Raw genomic sequence first — 23496 nt, forward strand, 5'->3', positions numbered from 1 at the left:
CAGGCACGTCGATCAAGAGCCTTTTCAGAAACCTCCGGACAGGATATGGTGGGATGCCAGGCCGCCCCTGGGTGGCGCCTGGGGGCTCTCATGCCGCCTGGGCATGGGGCCTGCAAAGTCATCTCGTGCCCTGTCCGTCTCTCCCCTCAGACTTCAAACCCACTCGAGCTAAGAGGCCAGGCCAGGGCTGTTAACACCCTCCTACAGAAAGCCCCCGGGGTAGGTGGCAGCGGTGCCCGGCCTCCTTCCTTCTCTGGTGGGCATTCCCGCCGGCGCGGCTCCTCGTGGAGGCCCACATAGTCCTCTCCCCCCGACCCCCGGGGCTGGGCTGCTTGCAGAGCCTGGGTCTGATGCTTCTTCCTCTGTCGCTGGCAGGTGTCAGACCCATACCGGACAGCAGTCAGGGTGAGTGTGTGTGCCTGCTTGCCTCACCTTGGGAGGAAGGGGCCTGGCGGGACCTCAGGGAAGGTCCAAGGCCCGGGAGGACTCTGGGCGCCTCTTGAGCGGCCACAGGGGTGCACTGTGACAGCAGGAAGCGGGGAGGGGGGAGCGAGGAGGTCCTGGCCTCAAAGCTGAGCCCGTCGCCCGCCCTGTCGCAGAAGCCCGGGAAGTGGTGTGCTGTGCACGTGCAGATCGCCTGGCAGATCTACCACCATCAGCAGAAGATAAAGGTGAGCTTGACAGCTCGCGCTGCCGGCCAGGCCTGTGCTTCAGAGGCTGCCCCTCGCCCAGGCGCTGTGCCGGGCTGGGAGGGGTTGGAGGTGGGGAGGGGACAGGACAGCAGTGTGTGGGGAACTCAAGGCCACTTCCCACCTGGCCACCCAGGGTGATGCAGGCAGGGGTTTGGGAGGAGCTGACCCTGCGGGCCTCCCCACCATCAGTTGAGTCCTCCCAGTGGGCCGTCGGCCCTGTCCCCTTCTTCCCCCCAGGTGTCTATTAGCACTTGGGCCTGCTGTGTGCCTGGGTTTTTAGCCAGGGGCAAAGATGACCAAAAGCGCTCGCGGAGCCTTCGTGCTCCTGGGGTGGGGGGGGTGACAGGTGGGGAACGGGAACCCAGCTCGAGGCCGTCGCCCTCCCGGCAGGTGGTACCAGGCGCCCTGGCCGAGCGACACAGGGAAGTGGGAGACCTGGGGACCCACAGCTGGGGCAACGGGCCGGGGCGCTGCCCTCGTACCGCAGAAGGGTCTCCATGCTCTCGTGTGCCGTCTCAGATAACGCGTTACCCCACGCACAATACTTTTAACTCATCACGTCCTAAATGTGCTACAAAGGACCAGTCACAGAAAGGGATTTATGACAGATTATTGTGCAATTCAACATGCAGATGCTTAGAGCCACCTAGAAGGCACAGTGAAGGAGGTGGGGCAGCGTCCCCAGCTAGGGCCCAAGCCTCCCGCTCTGTCGCTGCCATCTCGGCAGATAGAACTCACCCAGCCCCGTGCCTCCTGGGGCCCTTGTGACCCAGGGACGGGCTTCGTAGTTCTGTTTAACTTCACTAAATTTGAATCTTAACACTGAAGGTAAATTTAGTCATCGGAAAACTGGAACGACTTGGGTGTGGGATGTACGTTGCCAGCTCAATTTTACAAAATCTAAACCAAGTATTTCCAGTGAAAATGTCGCATCCAAATTGAGATGTGTTCTAAGTGTAAAACACACCAGCTTTCAAGAAGCGCATGAAAAGGAGTGGAACACCCCAGTCAGGACCCTCCTGTGTCAGTCACACATGGCGTTCGGTTATTCTGCATCTGCTGAAACGTCGTCAGGATAAATCTTACCTGTCTGTCCGCTCACTGGGCAAGGCCAGCGGAGCAGGTGGCGTCCCACTTTGCTGGCAGCTCACTGGCAGCCCCTGCGTACCCTCTGTCCCGCAGATGCAGCTGGGCCCTCACAAACTGGACACGGGCGCCAAGCTGGACTTGTTCAGCAGACCCCCTGCCCCGGGCGTGTTCGCCGGATTCCACTACCCGCAGGACCTGGCCCGGCCCCTCCTCTCCAGCTCAGGTAAGGCGGCCTGGCTCGTGGGCGCTGGGGGCTCGGCCACCGTGCAGGCCGGGGGGCGGCCGGGCGGAGGCGTTCTCACCGTTTCCCTCCAGCTGCTCGGGCAGCGTTCTTGTTTCTCCGGCCATAGCTGGTGGGGTCTGGCAGCCTTGCCCTCCTCGAGCTTCTCCCCCTGCGGAGACTCCCCCCCACCCCCAGCCGACCTGAGCCCCGCGTGGACTCTGGCCAGGATGCCCTCCTCTCTGGGGCGTCCTTCCCGCTGTCCCTCCCAGGAAGGGTCTGGCTTTTCTCTCGGAACCCGTGTGCTCGCCCCCACCCCGCCCCCCAGCAGCCGCGCCACAGCCTTGCGGCGTCAGGGTCCCTGGGACTACCCCAGGCTCGCAGCGCTCCCAGGACTCGGCACACGTCACACTCCAGCCCCGGCTGTATGCGTTGCAGCCTCGGCCAGGAAGAGGGGGAGGGTGGAAATGGGTGGGTGTCTCCCGAGCACTGCCCCAGGGGCCCCAGGACGCACTTCGTTCCCCAGCGAGGAGCCATGACAGCAGGGCGAGGCGCTGTCTCCCAGAGAAGCTCGTGGAGACCCACTGCCCAGGGTTCTTACTGGGGGCCGTTCACGTAGGCAGCTCTGCCTGCATGGACCAAAACCCGGAATCCCAGAAGGAAAGCAGGTGCTCGCACAGACCACCTTGTTTGCACAAGCAACTGAGCTTCCGTGCGGCCTTCCTATCAGAGGGAAGCGAGAAACCTGCTGGAACCCGAGTTCCCAGACGCCAAGGGCAGCCGAGCAGCAGGCCTTTCCGAGGTCAGCGGCCTTGAGCCCTCGCTCCGGGGCTGCTGCTGCTTCCTCCCCAGCTGTGAGGCCCTCAAAGGGCGTCACCTCCGCAGAGAGCCCTCCCTGACTGCTCCTCGGACACCCCCCCGCCCTCCTCCAAGCTCATGTGCGCTCGCCCCCACCCGCTGCGCCTTGCGCGTGGACGCGTCCGTGCGGGCAGCCCGTCGGCACGCTGGCCGTCCTGGTGAGCGTGGCGCCTCTTCCCAGCCCTGGCTCCACCACCCTGATGGCCTCCAGACCCCAGCCAGGCGTCAGGGCCCCTCAGAAAGCAGAGGGCCTCCCATCTGGGCCAGAGCCCACAGGCTGTGGCCTGGGCCCCTCTGTGCTCCTCACCCACCCACGGCCCTGTCGATACACCACCCTCTTTAGCCCTGGGGCCAGCTGGCTTCCGAACTTTGACTTAAGGTCGCTTGGAGGTGAGGTCAAGTTTCTAGCTGGGAGCTCTCTGGGGACTCGAACCTGCGTGTGTGTGGGTGGAGGAGCCCACCTGTGACGCACACAGCGCACCACTGTTGGGGTCCCCACAGGTGGAGGGAGCTGGAGGGACACGAGGGGGCGCCGTCACTGGTCTCACCAGGCACTCACTTCTAGGCTACGGGATGGGGCACCCTAAGCGGCAGAGTCGGCCCCTGACTCAACAGGCCCCATCCCCAGACTGGGCCTACCGGCTGCCCTCCAGGTTCGGTCCTGAGGGGCGTCGGGGGAGCCGGGGCTGTTGCCATCGTGACGCTTGTGGACTGTGGCCTGCAGCCAGGGGACACCACAGGACGAGCTGCGGCCTCTGGCAGCCGTGACTCGGGCCAGTGTCCGTCAGCACCCAGGCCGCACCCACTGTTAGGTGACCGGGACTGTAGCTCTGGTCGGAAACTCCAGGGCCGCTGGCTTCGGGAGAGCCCCCTGAAGGCTCGATCGCAGGCCGTGTCTCTGCCCTTTTTCCTCTGGGGGCTCCACTGCTGTCAGCACCTGCCTCTCTGCTCCACCCCCTCGGGGTCCCCCAGGCTCCGGGGAGATGAGAGCCCACCTCCTACTTGGTCACATGCCTGCAGTGGGAGGAACAGCCGCCCAGGGCGCACCCACCCTTGGAAGGAGCCGCAGTCGAGGCCCCGGGTGCACTCCGGCTTCCATCAACCTGTCCCCCTCTCAGGTGCTGCCCATCCCACCACCAACCTGTTCGGACCCTCAGCGCATCCTGGCAGCTTCCTGCCCACTGGTCACTTGACGGGTAGGTGCCCCTTGAGGTCCGTGCGGTCTGGCTGGCCTGTGCTGACCTCAGGGCTGGGGGGATGCAGGTGGGTGGGGAGATGACCCCAAGAACCGGGTACCCCTCCGATTGCGGAGGTAGCACCTGCCAGCTTCGGGAGCCACGGGGTGGGGGGAGGGTCCGGTGCGCACGTGGAGAGCCCTGAGCCCTCGTCACCCCCACAGACCCTTTCAGCAGATCAAGCACCTTCGGGGGCCTGGGGAGCCTGGGCAGCAACGCCTTCGGAGGCTTGGGGAGCCACGCGCTGAGTGAGTGACTGCGTCCCCCCCCCCCCCGCGCATGCGCCCTCACTTCGCGCAGGGGCACGCGCATGTGTTTTTCCGCGCGCACGCCTGCGTGGGGCGGGGCCGCCCTGACGCCGGGCGCACGGACCCCTTTTGCCGGCTGCTTGGGGCACGTGCGGGTCTGAGGTCGGGAATCTCCGTGTGTGTGCGCCTCCCTCGCAACCCGGCCTCACGCTCCCACCGCCACCCACCCCCCAGCTCCCGGTGGCAGCCTCTTTGCCCCCAAGGAGGGCCCCACGCTGCACGGCCTGCCCAGCCCCCGCGAGGCCTGGAACCGGCTACACCGGGCGCCGCCCTCGTTTCCCACGCCACCCCCGTGGCCTAAGCCTGTAGACGCCGAGCAGGTCTCAGCCCTGACCAACCACGACCGAGAGCTGGACAAGAGCAGGGAGGAGCGGTGAGTGGGGACCCTCCGCTCTCCCATCCTGCCGGCTTCCCGCCCCCGCAGCCCCTAGGCAGCTCAGCGGAGCCGCGCGTACCTGCCCGCGGGGCGCACTGAGCTCTGCCCTCAGTTTCCTTGGTTGGGAGGCTGTGAAGTTTGCAGCCTCAGGGCCCGGGAAGACTAGGGGAAGGGAACCCCACCCCCAAGCACTCTCCATTCTGTCTGCACAGAGGACCCTTGCTGGTGCAGGGTCTGGGCAGGCACCATCCAGGGCGGGGGTTCACTCCCTCCGAGGCCTTGGCGGGGACCGTGGGCTTGTGGACCACAGCGGGGCCTCGAGGGAGCTCAGATCAGCAGGGCAGAGAATGCCGTTGCACGCTGCAGGGGGCCGCTGAGCCACCAGGGGGCCCGAGTCTGGGAGGTACACCTGTGGGCAGGTGGATGGGGGCTGAGCTTGTGCGTGCTTCCCTACCCCCAGCCCCATGCGTTGCAGAGCTAGGCCAGGGCAGGGGAGGTGGTAGCCACGTTCTCAGGTCAATGGCAGAGGCTGGGGCTTGAGTGTTCTTGAGTCGTGGCCCGCCACGTGGACTGGAACAGAGGGCTCCCTGTCCGGCCCTTCCACCCAGGTCCTGTCCCCCCAGTCCTGAATGTGGAGCATTTCACTCATGGGTAGTGCTACGTGCCAGACACTGGGTGCACAGGGTGGAGCTTGAGGCAGAGCAAGGAGAGAGAGGAGACGACCTAGAATCAGCCTGGAAGACGGTGGGGATGTGTCGCAGAACCCAGGAAGGGTGCCAGGGAGCAGCCCAGGGCCTGCCCACCTCCTACAGCCACAGCACTGTCGCCACAGCGGGTCAGGAGCCCGGGGAGTTGCAGGTCCCCCGTGGGGATCTCAGGGTCAAGCGGGTGGGGCTCGAGTAGAGTGATGGTGGCCAGGTGCAGCACAGGGTTGGTCAGGGGGCCGGGGGACCTAGGGACTCCCAAGGGGAAAAGGAGCCTCGGATCTGACCCCGTCAAGCCCAGCTGCCCTCCCAGCCCTTCATCAAGGTGGGGGCCGTGCCCATCGTGCTCCTAGCTCAGGGGCAAAGGACTAAGAAGTACAGGGTGAAAAAAAAAACAACAGGGTGGCGCCTCGGGTGAGAAGCAACCTGCAGTGGGGTGGGTGGAACTATGGTGACCGCAGCCAGGCCACACGCTCCACATGAGGAAGGATTTGCAGGACCCTGTCCCTGCAGCAGGTCTGGGGCATGGGTGGAACTGCCCTAAGTTTCTCAGCGAAGGACTGTTTGGGCTCAGGGGCTCAGCGGCCTGGGTCCCCGTGGAGCGCTCTGCGGTTCCGCTGCAAAGTCGGTGTCCGTGGTGCTTGTGGAGGGGAAACAGGCGTGGGGCAACTCTCGTGGGGACGTGGGTTGTGGTCACCACGTGTTGACGGGGTCTCACTAGCAACGATTCCACGGGAGGCGGGGGTGCTAAGCGGACCCCACACGCACGCACGCAAGGACCCTGAGGTCACTACGGCGGGCAGTGGCCTCGTCGCGTTGAGGTGGGAGCTTGGTGTCGGGGGAGCTCGCTGCAGGGTGCCCCGCCAGGCTGAGGGGGGCTGTCTTGTCGCTCCCAGGGACCTCCTGGAGAAGACGCGCCTGCTGAGCCGGACCTCGCCCGTGGCCGCCGTGGGCCACCTGGGCAGTGGCCTCCTGCTCCGCGGCCAGGGCGAGCCGGGCCGGACCGGGGTGCCTGCCGAGCGCGAGGCCGAGCCCCGCGTCAAGGAGAGCCGCTCCCCGCCCCGGGAGGACAGCGCCAAGCCCAGCAAGGCGGCCCTGGGGGACGGCCTGCGCCTGGCGGGCCTCCTGGGCCGTGAGCCGGCGAAGCCGCTCGAGGCGGCGGCCGAGCGGCCCCAGAGCGACGTGAAGGTCAAGGAGGAGCGCGGGGAGGACGGCGACGCGCCCCCGCAGCCCGGGCCGGGCCTCGCGGGCCGCGAGCGCCCAGCTTTCGCCTGGGAGCCACCGCGGGAGGCCTACCGCGGCCCCGAGCCGCCCCGCCGCGCCCCGCTCGCCCCGGGCCCCGCCGCCCTCCTCGAGCCGCCCGAGCGCCCCTACCGCGACCGCGAGCCGCACGACTACAGCCCCGAGCGCTTGAGGGAAGCGCGCCGCGACGAGCTGGAGCGCGCCCGGGCCGCGCACCTGGACGGCGCGGCGCTGCTGCCCGCCCTGGGCGCCCTGCACTACCCGCGCCTCGCGCCGGCCGCCGCCGCGCTGCACAACGGGCTCCTGGCGCGGACCCCGCCGGCCGCCGCCGCCTCGCTCGGCGCGCCGCCCCCGCTGGTGGCCGCGGCCGGGCCCCCCACGCCCCCGGGGCCGCCGCGGAGCAGGACTACGCCGCTCGGGGCCCGCGCGCCCGGCGAGGCCCGCGACTACTCCCCGTCGCGCAACCCCCAGGAGGTAGAGGCGCGGTAGTGGCCGCGGGGCCGCGCCCGCCGCGCGTGCGGAGGTTCCTCCACGAACGAACGCACTGCTGTCGACTAACCTAAACGTCTGTTTCTAGAACTTAAGCACAGTTCCATCGGTCCTGGGGCGATGCTCGCTCTTCCACTCGCAGCCTGCGGAGTTGGGGTGTCATACACAGCTCTTCTGGGGGTGGTCTTTTGTTTTCCGAGCTTGAGATGAGGCTACTGGAAAAAAAATTCAAGTTTGTACCTTTTTTCCCACAGGTGAGAAGCGTTTTTAATAGATTTGTATTTTTTTCAACTTTGTGCTCTTTAGACACTTCAATGAAACAAAAAAGACTTTTGCTTTTTAACTTTTAGTTTGCTTTTGCGATTTAATGGCCTCAGAGCCCCAGGGGTTTTTTTTTGTCTTATTTATGGAGAAGAAAACGGTCATTTTGTCCAGCGCACTGTGAGGTCCCCACTCAGGCCCGGCCCTGGCCCTCCTTTGGTACTTGGAACCGAAGTTACAGATATATATTAAGATAATTAATAATGTACAAAACTTTATTTGCCTTATTATGCAGAAGTGTAGAAGGGTTTCTTTTTCGGTTTGTTTTTTTTAAAAAAACACAGTGTAAATAGTCTTAATATAAATATATGATGTTATTAAATTCTTAATTTAGGTAGACTTTATAAAAACGGTTTCTAGAAACTCCTCTGGTTATCTGTTTAACGTGGTCACAAAAACCCACCCGCTGTCAGTTGGAAATGCCCTCAGACGTTTAACTGCAGCACCGTCCTTCAACTATGCAAGCGCTCAGGGCGGCCGGGCCGCCGGGGGGACCACGGAGCGGCCCTGGGACGTGTGTGCACCTTGTGCTGACTGTGCAGTGTCCTCGGGATCCACCCCAGACAAGTAGGGTTTGGGAGGTGAAAAGGCTAAAGGCACAAAAGAAATAACTTCTCTTCTCACGGAGGACATCAGCAGACGTTTGTCTCATGTTTTCCCACCGGCCAAGGCCTTGGCACGATTTCCTTTTGGTTTCAGTCTTACTTTCATAACCCCGTGAATGTCACCATGCCCTGTCGTCAGCGTACCTTGTTTCCTGGCATCCACACCTGTGTCCTCGGCGTTTGAGCCTTGGTTCGGCCATCTGTAGCTGTTTGCTTTCTTCGGTTCTGTATCTTCAACCCTGTGTTTCCACTGTAGACTCCGGTTATTTTAAACATTCTGTTCTCACATCAACCAATGAAGGTAAATACAGCCTTGATTTTGGATGGACAGGTGGTTGAGTGTTTTGTGGGGCTTTGTGACAGCTGGGGGTCGCGCACCCACCCTCAGTTCCTTCCCGCACCCTGGCTGCTGCCACCACCAGGGCTGCCCAGTGGAGCGCCGGCCTCGAAGTCGCCAACCTCGCCTCGCCCCGCTCCCCCAGGCCGTTCAGGCTCATCTCTCTGACCTTTGCATCTCCAGCTGGGCCTTCAACTCCGCTTTGGTCACGTGGTCCCCACCCTGTCGTCTGCCACATCACCCCTGTATGGAACTTGTCCGCTGGGTTGGTCTTCTCTGTGCACCGGCTGTTGGGGTGCACGTCCAGGGCGGGGCGGGCCTTGCCCCCCGCTGCCCCAGCAGAGCAGGTGGTGGCTGTGGGAGAGGGGAGAGCTCAGGAGGGAGGGGAGCAGGGGCACAGCTGGCTGCCTCCACCCGCTGGAGGAGAAGGGCGAGGGGGCTCCTGCCCTGGCCGTGGTTTAGAAATGGGGCCCTGGCACTGTACCCCAAGTGGACTGGCCTCCTTGGGTGAGCAGCCAGGGCCTAAGCAGGGCCTCTGAGCCCATGACGGTCCCCATGGAGGGTTGGGGGGGGGTGCCCTTCATCCCCAGGGACAAGCTCCTGGTCACCGTTGCACCCTGGAGCACCAGCCAGGGGCTTCTCCAAAGGGGTTTGGTTCCCGGGGACCAGCGCCACCAGGCCGCAGTGCCTTCCTCTTGCACATCTTGGTTTTCCCTGGTCTCAGTTGTAGCCTACACAGCAGAGCTTCAGGGGCACCCCGTCACCGAGTTCTCCTGTGATGGACTGGGGAGGCTCATGGCCACGCCCACCCTGGGCTGCCCCCACCCCGCTGCAGGGTCCCTGCAGAGCAGGGAGTGAGAAGCAGAGGCCCAGCCGGCTGGCGCCCAGGGCTCTGGGACCCCACCCATAGGTGTAGTTGCAGGGTGGGTGCAATTCAGGGTCTGCCCTTGACCAAGATCACTTGGGAGTCCAGGGATATCAACGTGAAGGAATAAAATACTTGAGTTAAAGCCAAAGGACACGGTCTGCACTGAACCATAGGGACCAGGGGAGTAGGCCTATGCTGCTTGCCTCTTCCCAGACAAGGGCCCCTAGCAGCATGTCACCTGCAGGGTAGTGCTGGTATCTGCCCTGGGGCAGGCCATCCCTAAGGGACGTCCTTTTCGAGGGATCCTGTTCTCTAATGGAGTGTCATCCAGAAGGGTATGATTTTTGATGGAGCAAAATCAATAACGGAATTTGCCCACTGGGGGGCGCCCTCCGTGCTGGCTCATCACCCAACAACGGCCGTAGTCTACGAAAGTGGCCCATAGGGACCGTTGTCTGTAAGGCAGCACCAACCTCCAGGGACCCACAGTCCACGCTGGAGTGCCACCCCCTAGGAAGCGTCTGTGAAGTTAAATGATTGTCAAAATTTTTCAATAAAAGGATTAAAAGATAGAATTTATAGTTTATAAAATCCCCTAGAAGGTAAAACAAAAAGTGAGTTGAAAATGTGAGAAAAGGTGAACGACTTAGACGGCCTTTCCAGGATGTCCCTCATCCAACTAATAGAATTTGGGCGGCGGGGAGAAAGCTAAGTGCAGTGGGACATTTTAAAGGAGCGATTTTAAAACATCCTGGCCAAATACCAGTCAAGAAAAAGACGTATCAGACACGCAAGGATTCAGACATACATTCATTCCCTGCGTCTCTTCTTTGCAAGCCACTGGAAGAAATATTCCGGTAAAATAAGGGTGTAAACCACGTGAAAGAGAAAGAGAGGGGCCCAGGAGGTCGCCCTCCTGGCCCAGGAAGCAGGTGGGAAGCCTTGGGGGAGGCTGTGAGCACAGACTTTGCTGCTGTTCTTGCAGACAGTTTCTCTATGTGAACTTTAGGGTTAGCTTGTCAAATTTTGTTAGTTTTTTCCTGTCACTTTTATATTGGGATAGCATTGGATTTATAGACAAGTTTGGGAGGAATTGACACTTTTACAATGTTGATCCTTCCTGATCCACCACAGGACTCTCACTGATGTATTTAAGTTTCCTTTCCGGTCTCTTGGTGAAGGTCTCAATTCTCTTCCGCTGTCTCGCAGCTTCTCGCGTGTACTCCTCGGTGTTGCCGCTTGCGGTAAAGCTGCGTGTCGCGCTGCTCATTACGACAGTGCGGAGTAGCTCCTGGTTCGCGTGTCTGCCGTGGGTCTCTCTGCCTTCCTGTGGCATTGGTGCTGCTCGCCGAGCACCCCGCAGCCTCCAAGTGCACAGGAGGGCTGTACCACTGGCCCCCGTGTGTGGGCGGAGCTGTGGGACTCGCCCTGGTCTTCGTCAGCCGCGGAAGGGCATAAGCTGCTTCTGAGCAGGGACGCTCGATCGCTGGTGTGGCGTCCCCCGGGGCCTCGGCAACCAGGACTGTTCCCAAGCGGGCTGCACTGTGGGGCTCGTGGTGGGAAAGCACAGAGCAGAGCCCTGAGACGTGGGGCTGTCCATCATGGCAACACAACCGGACCTCTCCTGACCAAGGTACTGACCAAACCTCCTACCAGTTCCAACGGCCTTTCTGTTGGTTCTCTTACTTTCCAGGTAGACTGGGAGGTCGTCTTCAGGCAAGAACAGTCTGGCTGTCCTCCAGCATCTTCTCGCTGTCCCCTCGTGCTGTCCGTATATAGTGGGTAGTTTGATGTTAAGTCACCAGGTTTTCTTCGTTAGCTCACTTTTTAAAAATTTTAAATCAGACACAGGTGTTCAGTATCTGTTAGCTGGCCGTGTGGGTTTTCTCTTTGAGTCGGATAACGTCACACATGGCACAAACAGCTGTCCTGACGCTGAATCGCCTTTGTGCTTACGCACTCAAGTTCTTGCGAAATGGCCAAGTCTGACCAAGCAAACCCGTGCTCTTCCGCTTGACCCTCGCTGCCTTGAGCCAGGCACTCAATTTTAAAATGGTTTTGTAAGTTGCACACTTGACCACTTTAACCCAACAGGTGTGGTGTTTTTGTTTGTTTGTTTTTTTTGGCTGCGTTGGGTCTTTGTTGCGGTGCGCGGGCTTCTCATTGCGGTGGCTTCTCTTGTTGCGGAGCATGGGCTCTAGGCGCCCGGGCTTCAGTAGTTGTGGCGTGGGGGCTCAGTAGTTGTGGCTCGTGGGATCAGTAGTTGTGGCGCACGGGCTTAGTTGCACTGCGGCATGTGGGATCTTCCCGGACAAGGGCTCAAACCCGTGTCCCCTGCGTTGGCAGGCGGATTCTTAACCGCTGCGCCACCAGGGAAGTCCCTCAACAGCTCTTTGGTGACCAAATTTTATTCTGCTTCTCCGAGTCCTGAGGAGGAAGTTGAGACTTAGTTTCCTGTGCCTCCGTGGCCGTTTAACGCGTTGCCTGGCAACCTTGCCGCCATCTTTCTGAGGATGTCGCGTTCATCTGTGACCACATCTGTCCCCCAAGGAGGTCCCGGCGAGCCTGCCCCCGGCCAGGCAGGGGCACTGACCTTTTCTGATTTTAGGGGGTAACCCGTCTCTTCAGCATTACTACCTGGTTTCAGAGACAGTTTGGGCAGTTTTTATCTTCCTGGGAATGGGTCTGCTCTCTGAGGAATGTGGGCGCATCAAGCGAATGGGTCCACACAGCACGCTTCTTCCAGTTTTTACAACTGTCTTTCCTCTGAGACTGTTGTCTTTCACGTTCCTCGGGCTCACCGGTGTCTCCTCTTTCGTCAGTCAGACTCTCAGAGGTTTGTCTCTTCTATTATATTTTGCAAAAGCCAAACTTTGGGTCTTCCCTCCCTCCCGTGCCCCTCACGCCCGCAGGACGCAGCGCCCCCGCCCTCCTTCTCCCCAGCAAACCTCCCAGTGCTCGGGGCTCCCTGCCCGCGGGTCCTGCAGGGCCCACGCCGCCCCCGAGGCTCCAGCCGCCGGCGCTCGCCGCATCGGTACCACAAAGCGCCCGCTTTCCCTCCAGCCACGTTACCGTAGCCACAAAGCGCTTCCAGGGGCATGCTTGCGCTCAGCCCGCAGCACCTCGGGGATCAGCCACCTAGAGACTTAATCCGAAACCCTACCCAGGGAGCCGACACCTCTTGTCACTTCTCATCAGAGTTTTGGGGGAGACCACGCGGAGTGTCTCCAGTGACGGCCACTTGTCCCGAGCGCGAAGCTCCCGTCCCCTGACCGTCTCCCCATCGTGGCCCCGCGTCCCGGGGAATTATCGATAGTTTCGTGACCCACTGGGCTTTAAGCCAGAGCTTCTTAGCGCAGGAAGTGGCCGCGCTGAGCAGTGACCGCCAGGCAGAGCCTGCAGCAGGGAGGCGGCTTCACCCCTCCCCACGCGGATAGAGGGACGGCGCCGACCGTTCACAGGCGGGGCGGCCGCGGGCCGCGGGCTCGGCCTTGCTCGGCGCTGGACGCCTGCCAAAGTGTCAGGGGTCTGAGGGGGCAGTTTCCGTCTGGGGAGATGAGAATTTGTGGAGATGGTGGTGGACGGTCGCTCAGTGCGAATGTACTGAATGCCCCTGGGCTGTGCGCTTAAAATGGCTGAGAGAGAAATTCTTCCGTCGTGTGTTTCACCACAGTTTTCAAAAATCGCATTCTGTGACTACAGAATAAGAAGTTCGGGGGAAGAAACAAAGTCAGGAGAACTGTAGGCCCACTTCCTGCCCACGCGGACGGCGCCCGCGGCATTCTGCGTGCGAACTCGGGGGCGAGGAGGCCTGGGGGCACCCGTGGAGACCGCTTTCCCGTCTGCAGAGGAGGTCGTCCCGTCCTCGCCGTGACGGGGGAGACGTTGTGCGACTTGCTCTGGACGAAGAATCACCCAAGTCTCTTCCGCAGGGTGGCGCCCGGGACCGTGGCCCCCGGCCCCCAGCACCGCGGCAAAGTCCCCGCGGCCGCCCAGCCACCAGGCGTCAGAGGCGGGGCCACCACCATCGAGTGACCCCCGTGAGCCCCTGTGGAAAGTGGCCCTCGGATCACCTGTCGCCAGCTCCCTTGCAGACCCCCTCCTCCTGCTCTGCCTGGCCCTGGACCCGAGGTGGATCCCGGGGTCCCTCCTCCGAGGAGCCCTCGGTCTGCCATCAAATCAGGGCCGCCCAGGATGGCAGGAGGCCAGCGGGGGGGGGGGCCCGGAGGACCTTCAAGGGGACAGATGAGAACCCCACCCGGGGCCCCTCCGTGAACCGCCGCTTCCTCTCCCTCCCTTCCCAGGGCCTGGGGCCCGGCAGCTCTTCCCACCCATCTACGGTGTTTCTAGAACGACTTGGAGGGTGTCACGGGCTGAACTGTGTCCCCAAGATTCACAGGTGGAAGCCCTGACCCCGGGACGTCAGGATGTGACTCTGCGTGGAGACGGGGCCTTTAAATGTGTGACAGGGAGAACGAGGTCATTAGGGTAGGGCCGAATCCCACAGGACGGGCGTCCTGAGAACAGACACAGGGAGCACCACGTGGGGACACGGGGAAGACGCGGCGCCCACGCCGCCCCGAGGCTCTGTCAGCCGTGCGCGCGGGGGCAGCTCGCCCCGGACACCACGTTCTCCGAGGAGTGCCCGGCCTCGAGGGGAGCAGGCTCTCCTGGAGGGGGAGGAGCGCGGGCTCCGGCCGATCCCCGCGAGAGGGACCCCCGCCGCCAGGAATCCCCTCGCGTGCGGCGCTCACCCGGGCTAACCTGCGCGAGGCCTGCAGCCAGTGGGCAAACTGCTGTTTTCCTGCTGCAAAGGGGAAACGTCGGGGTCTGTCCGCATCCCGGGAGGAGCGAGCCGCTGGGGCGCCCCGGGGCCTGGCCGGCTGCCGACCCCCAGCGCCACCTGGCGGCCGCGGGCGGAACTTCCCTCGTGCCCGCGGGGTGCCGGCGGGTGGGGTCGCTGTGGGTGCATCGAAGAACAGAACCGGCAAGACGCCCGCGCGGCGGGCCCAGCGCCCCAGGAGCTGAAGCACCATGAAGCAGGCGGAGCGTCCGCAGCATCGGAAGGCCCCGCACCTGAGGACACACGGAGGGGCCGGCACTAGGGTGGCCGGGGTCCCGCTGAGAACCAGGCGTCTGAGTACGGACTCGGCTAAGGGCGCCCCGTGGCTCTGCGGCGCGAGACCGGCTCCCGGAGAGGGAGGGGTCGGTGGGCAGAACCTCAGGGGACGAGGCGGGGACAAGGTCGGACACTGCTGGCCGTGCGGGGGACCCTGCGCCACAGCGAAGGTCCCGCCGCTACCCCAGAGTCTCCAGAGTGTTTTGAGCTAAGGAGAGCGATCCTTCTGGTTTTGCTGGGTTTATTTTATTTATTTATTTTTGGCCTTGCTGGGAGCGGCGCCGGGCGGGCATGTGGGATCTTAGTTCCCCAACCGGGGATTGAGCCCGTGCCCCCGCCAGGGGAAGTCCCGGTTTTGTTGTTGTTGTTATTTATTTATTTATTGGCTGCGTTGGGTCTTCATTGCTGCACGTGGACTTTCTCTAGTTGCAGTGAGCGGGGGCTACTCTTCGTTGCGGTGCGCGGGCTTCTCATTGCGGTGGCTTGTCTTGTTGCGGAGCACGGGCTCTAGCCGCGCGGGCTTCAGTAGTTGTGGCTCGTGGGCTCTAGAGCGCAGGCTCAGTAGTTGTGGCGCACGGGCTTAGTTGCTCTGCGGCATCTGGGATCTTCCCGGACCAGGGCTTGAACCCGTGTCCCCTGCAGGTGGATTCTTAAGCACTGCGCCACCAGGGAAGTCCTGTTTTGTTGTTTTTAAAGAACGAGCTGCAGTCACTCTGGGATCCACTTCCCGCCCACTGGGATAGGACCAAGAAGACAGACCATAAGCAGCGTCGTGCAGGGTGTGGGCAAAGCGCCTGTGGGAGTGTGACAGGGCGCGGGTGCTGTGGAGAGCAATCTGGCATTTCCTAAGAGGTGAGACGTGGAGTAACTGTATGAGCCAGAGTCCCACTCCTGGTACAGGCCCAGAGAATTAAAAACCTGTGTCCACAGAGGACGTGTATAGGAATGTGCACAGCAACTTTACTCAGAAGAGTCAGAAATGGAAAGAACCCGCGTGTCCCTCCACGGATGCTGGTAGACAGCATGTAGTTGCAGCCACGCGGTGGAATGTTACTCAGCCACAAAAAGGAGCAAAGTTCTGCCTCACTTGACAGCGTGGATGAGACTTGAGAGCATCGTGATCCGTGAAGGAAGCCACAGCGGCCCCGGATCGTGTGAGTCCGTCTCCACGGAGCGTCCTGAGCAGGCAAAGCCGCAGAGACAGAAGGTGGACGAGTGGTGGCCTGCGGGGGAGAGGGCGGCCTGGCGGACGCTGGACGGAGCCCCGAGGCCTGCCCGGCCTCCTGCAGACTCGCCCGCCCAGAGGACCCTGGGGGGAGGGGGGCGCCCTGCGGTGAACCTCGACCCACGACCCACGGGCGGCCCCGACCCCAGGGCTGGTCCAAGCGTCCTCTCCTTGCCCATCTCCCCGAGAGCCCTGCATGCCAAGCGGCCAGCCGCGGGGGTCCTCAGCTTGTGGCGGCTGCCTGTTTCCTCACGTCCGTCCTGCTTCCCTGCCGCACAAGCTCAAACACACCAGCGTCCCCAGGGCTCCACCAGATTCGTTTCACGTGGGGCTCACGAGCGACAGTAAAGTCTCCCCAAGTCGGGTGAGCCGTGAGGAAAGCCACAGACTGACGCACCCCTCACAACCGGGGCCTGGCCTCTCGTCGCCCCCGGAAGCCCTGCTGCGGCCAGTCGTGCCGCCCCCAGCCTGCAGCCTCTTCTGGAGAATCGCGTGGATGGGGCCTCGCGGGCGTGGCCTCTGAGGCCGCTCCTCCTCGGGCGGCGGGACCTCCCGTCCGGGGATGCACCACGTTTGTCCACTCACGCAGCAGCGTCAGGAGCAAGAATGAAGAGCTTGAGTGGGTCAGGGTGCGACACAGGTGTTCGGCGCACCTGGTGAGTGTGTGCGCGGCCGCCCCCCGCTGCTCGCGAGGCCGCCGACGTCCCGTCCGCCGCGGGTGCCCCAGGCTCTGCAGCCTGGCGGCCCTTGGTCCGTCTAATCACAGGCTGGACGTCAGCCTGCTCTGCGTTTCCCTCGGGGCTAACGATGGTGGACCAGCTTTCTCGTGCGTCTGAGCTGTCTGTATATTGTCTTGGTGAAATGTCCGTTCAAATTTTTTGTCTTGTTTTTTAATTGGGTTTTTTTTTTAATTTATTTATTTTTGGCTGCGTTGGGTCTTCATTGCTGCCTGCAGGCTTTCTCTAGTTGCAGCGAGCGGGGGCTTCTCTTGTTGCGGAGCACAGGCTCTAGGCACACAGGCTCAGTAGTTGTGGCACGTGGGCTCTAGAGCGCAGGCTCAGTAGTTGTGGCTCACGGGCCTAGTTGCTCCGTGGCACGTGGGATCTTCCCGGACCAGGGCTTGAACCTGTGTCCCCTGAATTAGCAGGCGGATTCTTAGCCACTGCGCCACCAGGAATGTCCCTTAATTGAGTTGTTTTCACTTAACTTTTGAGAGTTTTTTGTATAGTCTGGATCCGAGTCCTTTGTCAGATGTGTCATTTCTTCTCGTCTGTGGCTTGTCTTTTCATTCTCTTAACTGTGTCTATCACAGAACAAAAGTTTTTAATTTTTATGAAATCCAATTTATCTAATTTTTCTGTTATGTGTGGTGTTTGGTCATGACTAAGACCTCTGTCTAATCCAAGATCATGAAACTATTCTCCTCTTTTTCTTCTAAATGCTTTACAGTTTTATGTTTTACGTTTAAATCTATTCTTTTTTTAAAAAAAACAACTATAATTTGTGGCTTACCTGGCTTGTTCTCACTATTAGGGTGGGAGCGACGGCTTCTCATGACTTACTCTGCAAGTACTGTCATAGTCATCTCCAGCCCAGGAGGAGCAGGCAGAAGCGGGGAGGCACAGGGTGGAGAATTGTTCTAGCAGAGCCCAGAAAAGCAGCCTGGTGTCTGCGGGGTGGGTGCTGGGCACAGAGGAAGGTGACAGTGACATTTCTGGCACTCTGGGTGCAGAGGAGCGGCTCTGGTGTTTGCCCCGAGAAGCCACCAGAGGGAACAGTTTCTAGATCAGCCAGCACTTCTGCTCCAGGGGAAGGTGGGACCAGTGGGAGCCCCCCCCCCAGGGGTCTTTAGCGGGCTCCGATGTCCTCACTGCGCCATCCGCAAGGTCAGGGGAGCCTTTCCAGTTGGAACGGCCAACTGATGACTTACCTGCAGTGACCAGTCATCTGTGTGCGCCTGCGGGGGAGGGACGTGTCTGCACCTGCCCTTTCCTCTGGGGAGACTCGGTCTCTGGTGAAGGGGGCTCCTTAGGACGGTGCTGAGCTGAGACCCGGTGTCTCCACGTCCACAGAAACACTCACTCAGTCGGGAGGTTTGCTGATGCTAAGTTATCACCTCGAGGTTCCAGTAGGGGCCACCCGGATGCGGGCGGTCTCAGGAGTTCACAGCTAGACGTCTGATACCTGCAGGTTTTCACCATCCCGGGAAGAGCAGCCTGAACACGTGCAGGGCTCAGGGTCCAGGCAGGTCTCCAGGGCACAGACCGGGTCCAAGTCACTAGAAGACACAGCAAAATTAGGAAACGCACGGGGAGACGCAGCCTTCGGGCAGCTGGATTGTAAGGGCCACGCTGTCCTCGGGACCGACGATCCGCGCCTCTGGGCGAGGCTGCCGGCGGAGCGGCCTGGTTGTCTCCGACACCCTCGGGACACCCGTGGACTCACTGTCGTGGCACCTCTGCACCCACCGCCGCTCTGGGTGCTGACGGGCCAGGTGGGCGTGCTCAGGAAGCTCTGGCTCTCACCCTCGGGGCCCCGACACACCTTTTCCGTCAGACTGCAGTCACGGGTCCCGGAGTCTGAGCTCGGGCACCAGAGTGTTGTCTCCCAGCCGCTCGCCGTGCCCCTCCGGTCACCGTGCCCCACCTCCCTCTGCGGCCCCCCTACCCCGTCCTCCGTGGTGTCTTCAGGTCCTGCGTCCTGGGGGGCCGCCTCACTGAGCTCCTTCTTCTGGGGAAGGTGATGGGGGGGGAGGCCCCCGAGACAGTCCTTCCCTTCGTCCAGCCCCACAGGAGTGAGTCCCGGTGCTGCCCCGTCCCGTGGGTCCGCCCCCCGCCGCTGTGCTGGCCCTTCCCCGGGCATCCAGCGCTGTGTCCTGCTGCGACCCTGGTGGACCTGAGAACCCACCCCCCGTGACCCGTGCCCTTTTCTGACGCCTCATCCGGGCTCTGCTTCAGGAAACGGGAACAGAGGCCGATCTGCAGAGGCAGTTGGCGGCCTCTCCTGGGAGGGGACACACCACTTCCAGGTCACTGCCCGCCCGCCCGCCCGCCCTCAGGCCAGTCGCTGGAGTTAGCCCCACAGGCGGGCTGGACCCGGTTCCAGGACTCACCCAGGGCAGGCACTGGACCAGGACGCCGCTCCGGGGGACGCAGCGGTGGGGGTCGACCTCGTTCGGCTGGACGCAGCACTTGCTGCGGCACTCGCCGTGGTCCGTGCAATAGTCCCCGTTGGGCTGGGGGCTGTGGTCCGTGCAGTAGTCCCCGTTGGGCTGGGGGCAGCGGTCAGAGCCAGCAGGCGCCCCCCTCCGGCCCCGCGGCCCTTGGCCTCACCTTGCACCACGGCACGCACTGCAGGAAGATGGTCTTGGCCGTGCGGTACGTCTGCAGCCCGTAGCTGCTGGTGACGCAGCAGCCGCTCCAGCACTCTGTGTGGTCCAGGCAGGTGTGCCCGTTCGGCTACTGGAAAAGGAGACCTGGTCCCTTCTGCCAGGCCCCCAGCCCTCCTTCCCAGGGTCCGCCCTCCCTGGCCTCTCGCCCCTCGCCGGCCCGGGCAGGGCACACCTTCTGCCAGGACAGGCACTGCTGGAAGACGGCCTGGGGGCTGCAGAACTTCTGGGGACTCAGGCTGTTGGTGACGCAGCCGCCGCTCCGGCACTCTGAGTACTCCTCGCAGGCCTCCCCGATGGCTCCCCCCGCCCCGTGCCCGCCGCAGCCCCGTGTTCTCCCCCACCCTGCAAACTTGGCTCGCCCGCCTGACACTGTGCTGAAACATCCGCAGACCACGGGGGTCCAGAAGACGGAGAGCCGGGGGAGGGAGGCAGAGGGTAAACTGAGGCACAGAGGACAGAAGAGGCGGCTGTGCGGCCGAGCAGCGGGCAGGGAGGGGTGCCACGAATGAAGCTTCCAGCCCCTCCCCACGCTCTCACGTTTTACAGGTGAGACGCTGCGGCTCAGAGAGGGTAGGTGACCTGCCCGGGATCACAGAGCCAACAAGGAGTTGGACTGAAGCCCAGGCCTGCCGCCCGCCCACCACCTGTGAGGGGCCCTCCACTCGGCTCTCAGAAATCTCCTTCACAAGCTCAAAACTACTGAGGGTCCCAAAGAGCCGCTGTTCCGCGTTTACTGTTCTGGGTAAGTCACTTCAGCTCTCAAGGGCTGAGAATAAAGGCGTCTGGGCTCAGGGTCGGGGCGGCCCAGCGGGTGAGACCCGAGGACAGAGGAGGAGCCGCCCAGAGACCAAGCAGACAGGAGGGCCCCGGGGAGGGGCCGTGCGGCACGGAGTCCTCCCTGCTGCTCCTGTGCAGGGGCCGCCGCGGACGAGGCAGGACGAGGGGATCAGGGCGGTGACACAGCCCCCAGGACAGCCAGGTCGCGTTGTCTCCGCTGGCATGCCGCGATGCGCGCGAGCTGATCGCTGTCGCCCCGGCACCCGCTGCCCCTCCCCCCGCTCCCCTGGGCCCGCCCCCTGCCATTCCACGCCGCGCCGGGTCCCTGGAGCAGCTTCTGTCCCAGGTCGCAGGGGCCACTGGACTGGGTACTTGGCGCCGGGCCTGGGTGTGAGTCAGGAGTCAGCTGTCCTGGGGGCCTGAGAGCCTTGGGAGGCGGGCGCGCTCACAGGCTGGGCGTGGGAGGGGGGACAGAAGAGGGAGCACAGAGCCGGGGCAGGAAAGCGGGCTGGGAGCCAGGGGCCCCGCGGGCCTGGGTGCGGGCAGCCCTGCACTGTGCAGCGACAGGGGGCAGGGACGTGTAGCTCACCTTGTGGGACCGTGGCAGGTGCGTCCCCCGCGTCGTCACCAGGGTCGCGGGCCGCAACCAGAGCAGCAGCAGACGCCCAGTGCTGGCCGTGGCGCGTGGCCTGTTGGCCCCCGAGAGGCCCCGCCCGCAGGGCTCCTGCCCCTCCCCTTCCCAGGCTTTCTCCACCCAGATGGATTTTTAAACATGAATAGTCATTGTTTTCTTAGAGGGGTTTTGTTTACAAGATTGGGCAGGAAGTGCAGAGAGTTCCCGTACATGCCCCTGCCCCGCCTCCGTTTCCATTATCAGTATCTTAGCCGGTGTCATACATTTGCTGCAATCCATCCAGCGATTTTGATAATTATTATAAACCAAAGCCCACCGTTGCATGAGGGTTCGGTCTTGGTGTTGTACATGCGATGGGCTTGGACACACGTATGAAGTGTACCTACGCTTGAGAATCATATGGGGTCGTTTCACTGCCCAGAAACTCCTCTGTGCTCTGCCTGTTCATACCCCAGCCCTGGCACCGCCCACCCCGACCCTGATCCCTTCACGTCCCCATGGCTGTGCCTTTTCCAGACCGTCCCAGGGTTGCAGCTGTGCAGTGTGTCACCTTTCAGGTGGCTTTTCCCACTTCCTAATATGCACCTGAGGGTCCTCTGTGTCACTTTAGGGCTTGGTAGCAAATTTCTCTTTATCACTGAGTGGAAAATGTATTTTCAACAGCCTTTCTCTGGGGAGCGATCGAGCCCTTTATTGGTTTAGACAAGAGCGTCTCTGAGGTTAGCGCGCCCAGAATCTCTCCTCGCTTCTCTTTTGGGCCCATCTTGGCAGCGGTCCCCTCTGGTCTCCAGCTCTGGACCCTGCGATGTGACAGGACGAGTGTCCTCAGGGCCCGCGGCCCTCACCCTCAGACTGTCCCCGGTCACTTTATTTGTTGCGGGGCATCTGGGGAGACCACCGGGCCTTTCTGGGCCCTAGTTCCCCTCCCTGTGAAATGAGGGGTGGGCCCCCTTTGAACCGTCGTGAAGCACGGGGTCATCTGCCTGGCGAAGCACCGCGGAAATCTGCTTTTTAAACTCCTGCACCTGTTCTGGAGCAGGCCCAGCCCTCAGAGCCTTCCGGAGAGCAGAGCCGGGTGGAGCACAGACGGGGGGGGGGGGTGGTGGTGGTGGCCTGGTGCCCCCCGAGCCCGCCCGATCGGGGCAGATCCTCAGACCAGGAAGGTCGTCGTGGGCGGGGGCCTGGTGGGGCAGCGGTGCTGGGCGCCTGGGGGTGGGCGGGCAGGGGTCTGGTTTGTCTCCTGCGCATTGCACCTCACGCAGAGCACGCTATCCAAACAACCAGGCTGGTAGTTGCTCCAGAACCATGCCTGTCTGTCAGCGCAGACTCTTTTGGCCCCATGCAAATATCCAGAAATTACCCTGTGCCTCCAGGCAGGACAGAATTGAGCAGCACAGGACATCTCAGAGTGGCTTCGTTTACACTTTTGTTAATGAAAATGGCAAGTCGCAGGACTCACCACTTCTCTGAGTTTTGGTTTTCTGTGATTTTAGAGTTAAATTTGTCTCCAGTCAGCCGTAGCTCAGGAGCCACAGAAGCAGGGCTAAAGCATTTCATTCTGAAGTTTTGCTCTTTCAAAAGAGACACAACAGCATGAACTCAGAGCCCTATTTGGATCTGCGGATGCCGAAAAGGGATGAAGATGCAGAGGATGCAGGTCTTAGTGACAACAGTACCATTTCTCTTTTAAATTTTACCTTTGAAAAAGCACCTCAAAGTCTGTTTCAACGTGTGTTCGACAACAGTGTTTTAAACTTTTCCCCTCAAAAAAAAAAGCACCTGCAAAGCTGGGACGCACCTTTCCCACACGTGCGTCCTACGTGCCGGCAGAGGTCCAAGTGTGTCTGCAGGTCTCCCTGCAACCCCATCGCAGGTCGGCAGATGTGAGTGGGCCGTTCTGAGTCCTGGGGCCTCACCGGGCGCTGCCGCCCGCACTTCCCAGGCCCCGGCCCCGCCCAGGATCCTGTCCCTCCACTCAGAATCGGCCCTTGGGAGGAGGACAAGTGTTTCCACGGTGGAACCCAAGACACACTCTCTGGTCCTGGGAGACTGAACCTACAGACAGACCCACAGCCTGGAGCAGCCACCCTGGGGAGCTGGCCAAAACTCTCAGTGACCCCAGATGCGAGCCCCAGGTCAGTGACCCCAGCTTCCCTGGCTTTGCCCCTCCTCCAACTCAGGACCAGCCTGAGAAGCCAAATGTGCCCCCTGACCCATCACACGGGATGCCCGTATCAGTCTGCCAGGCTGCATAACAACCCCACAGACGAGGACGGCCTTGTATCCTGGAGCCTGGCAGGCCAGGTGTGGGCAAGGCTGGTTCCCTCTGAAGCCTGGCTCTTTGGCTGTCTCCTCCCCTGCGTGGTGGACCAGCCCCCATGCTGGGCAAGCTCTGGACAAGCGCCCTTGTGCTGACCACGGCGCTCTGCCTTGCTGCTGACCTGTGAGGGCCACCGGACACAGGCTCCAGGGACGGCGCGGGAACTCACTTGTTTTCCTTCATAGCAGGTCAGAGGTCTCGGATGCCTCAAATCACACGACTCAAGGAAAATGACACCAGACAGTTGAGTCGTACAAGCAGTTTCCAAGATAAATGGCAACCCCACAGCCACTGTAGGAACTTTGTAAACCCTGTTCCCACATCATATCAAACCTATCAAATATAATCATTATGTCACAACTACGTAAGAGCTAAATTTCAATCACAACTTGAACACCTTCAACTTTCAAACCTGCAGTGTTCTTTTTGTACTTTAAACCAGGAAAAAAATGTTTTCTGGTCTCAAACCTTTTCTTAGGCCCTTGAAAAGTTCGCAGACCCAGTTTACGCAATTGGTCACGATGTGCCTGATCAATCAGACAGCCCACACGGCGCGGGAACGCCGTGCCCCCTGGAGAAAGTCCAGTTCGTGGAAGGCCACAGCCCACCTGTGCTCACAGCCCATCACTCACAACAGCCGAGGGGGGAGCAGCCCGAGGGTCCATCGATGGATGGACACATAATAC

The 23496-nt window shown here is 61.7% G+C and overlaps 1 protein-coding gene and 1 long non-coding RNA gene across 17 annotated transcripts in view; one reads left to right on the forward strand and one right to left on the reverse strand.

Annotated features, from left to right (window-relative positions):
- The window catches only part of FBRSL1 (fibrosin like 1), an 86099-nt gene extending 77632 nt beyond the window's left edge, over positions 1-8467 (forward strand). For 7 of the 13 annotated variants that reach the window (XM_060121200.1, XM_060121211.1, XM_060121209.1 and 4 more), the window contains 8 exons: positions 151-219; positions 376-405; positions 600-671; positions 1875-2004; positions 3978-4055; positions 4259-4342; positions 4577-4775; positions 6379-8467. In XM_060121200.1, coding sequence (XP_059977183.1) covers positions 151-219; positions 376-405; positions 600-671; positions 1875-2004; positions 3978-4055; positions 4259-4342; positions 4577-4775; positions 6379-7213 — 1497 coding nt within the window. In that variant the 3' untranslated portion in view covers positions 7214-8467. The remainder of the gene's footprint in view (positions 1-150; positions 220-375; positions 406-599; positions 672-1874; positions 2005-3977; positions 4056-4258; positions 4343-4576; positions 4776-6378) is intronic. The other 6 variants (XM_060121205.1, XM_060121213.1, XM_060121202.1 and 3 more) reach the window with 5 other exon arrangements.
- A 6220-nt stretch (positions 8468-14687) lies between these two features.
- Positions 14688-20586, reverse strand: LOC132504074 (uncharacterized). 4 transcript variants are annotated; one of them, XR_009534721.1, is made up of 3 exons: positions 20446-20586; positions 17201-19146; positions 14688-16991 (listed from the first exon to the last, which is right to left on the reverse strand). It is a non-coding gene; the product is annotated as an uncharacterized LOC132504074 (long non-coding RNA). The 4 variants fall into 4 exon arrangements; XR_009534723.1 differs by lacking the exon at positions 20446-20586 and having other exon boundaries at positions 17201-18930; positions 19021-19368; XR_009534722.1 differs by lacking the exon at positions 20446-20586 and having other exon boundaries at positions 17201-17966; positions 18801-19368.
- Positions 20587-23496: the final 2910 nt, after the last annotated feature.

The sequence above is a fragment of the Lagenorhynchus albirostris genome, chromosome 14 (assembly GCF_949774975.1).
Source record: "Lagenorhynchus albirostris chromosome 14, mLagAlb1.1, whole genome shotgun sequence".
NCBI classification, from domain to species: Eukaryota; Metazoa; Chordata; class Mammalia; order Artiodactyla; family Delphinidae; genus Lagenorhynchus; species Lagenorhynchus albirostris.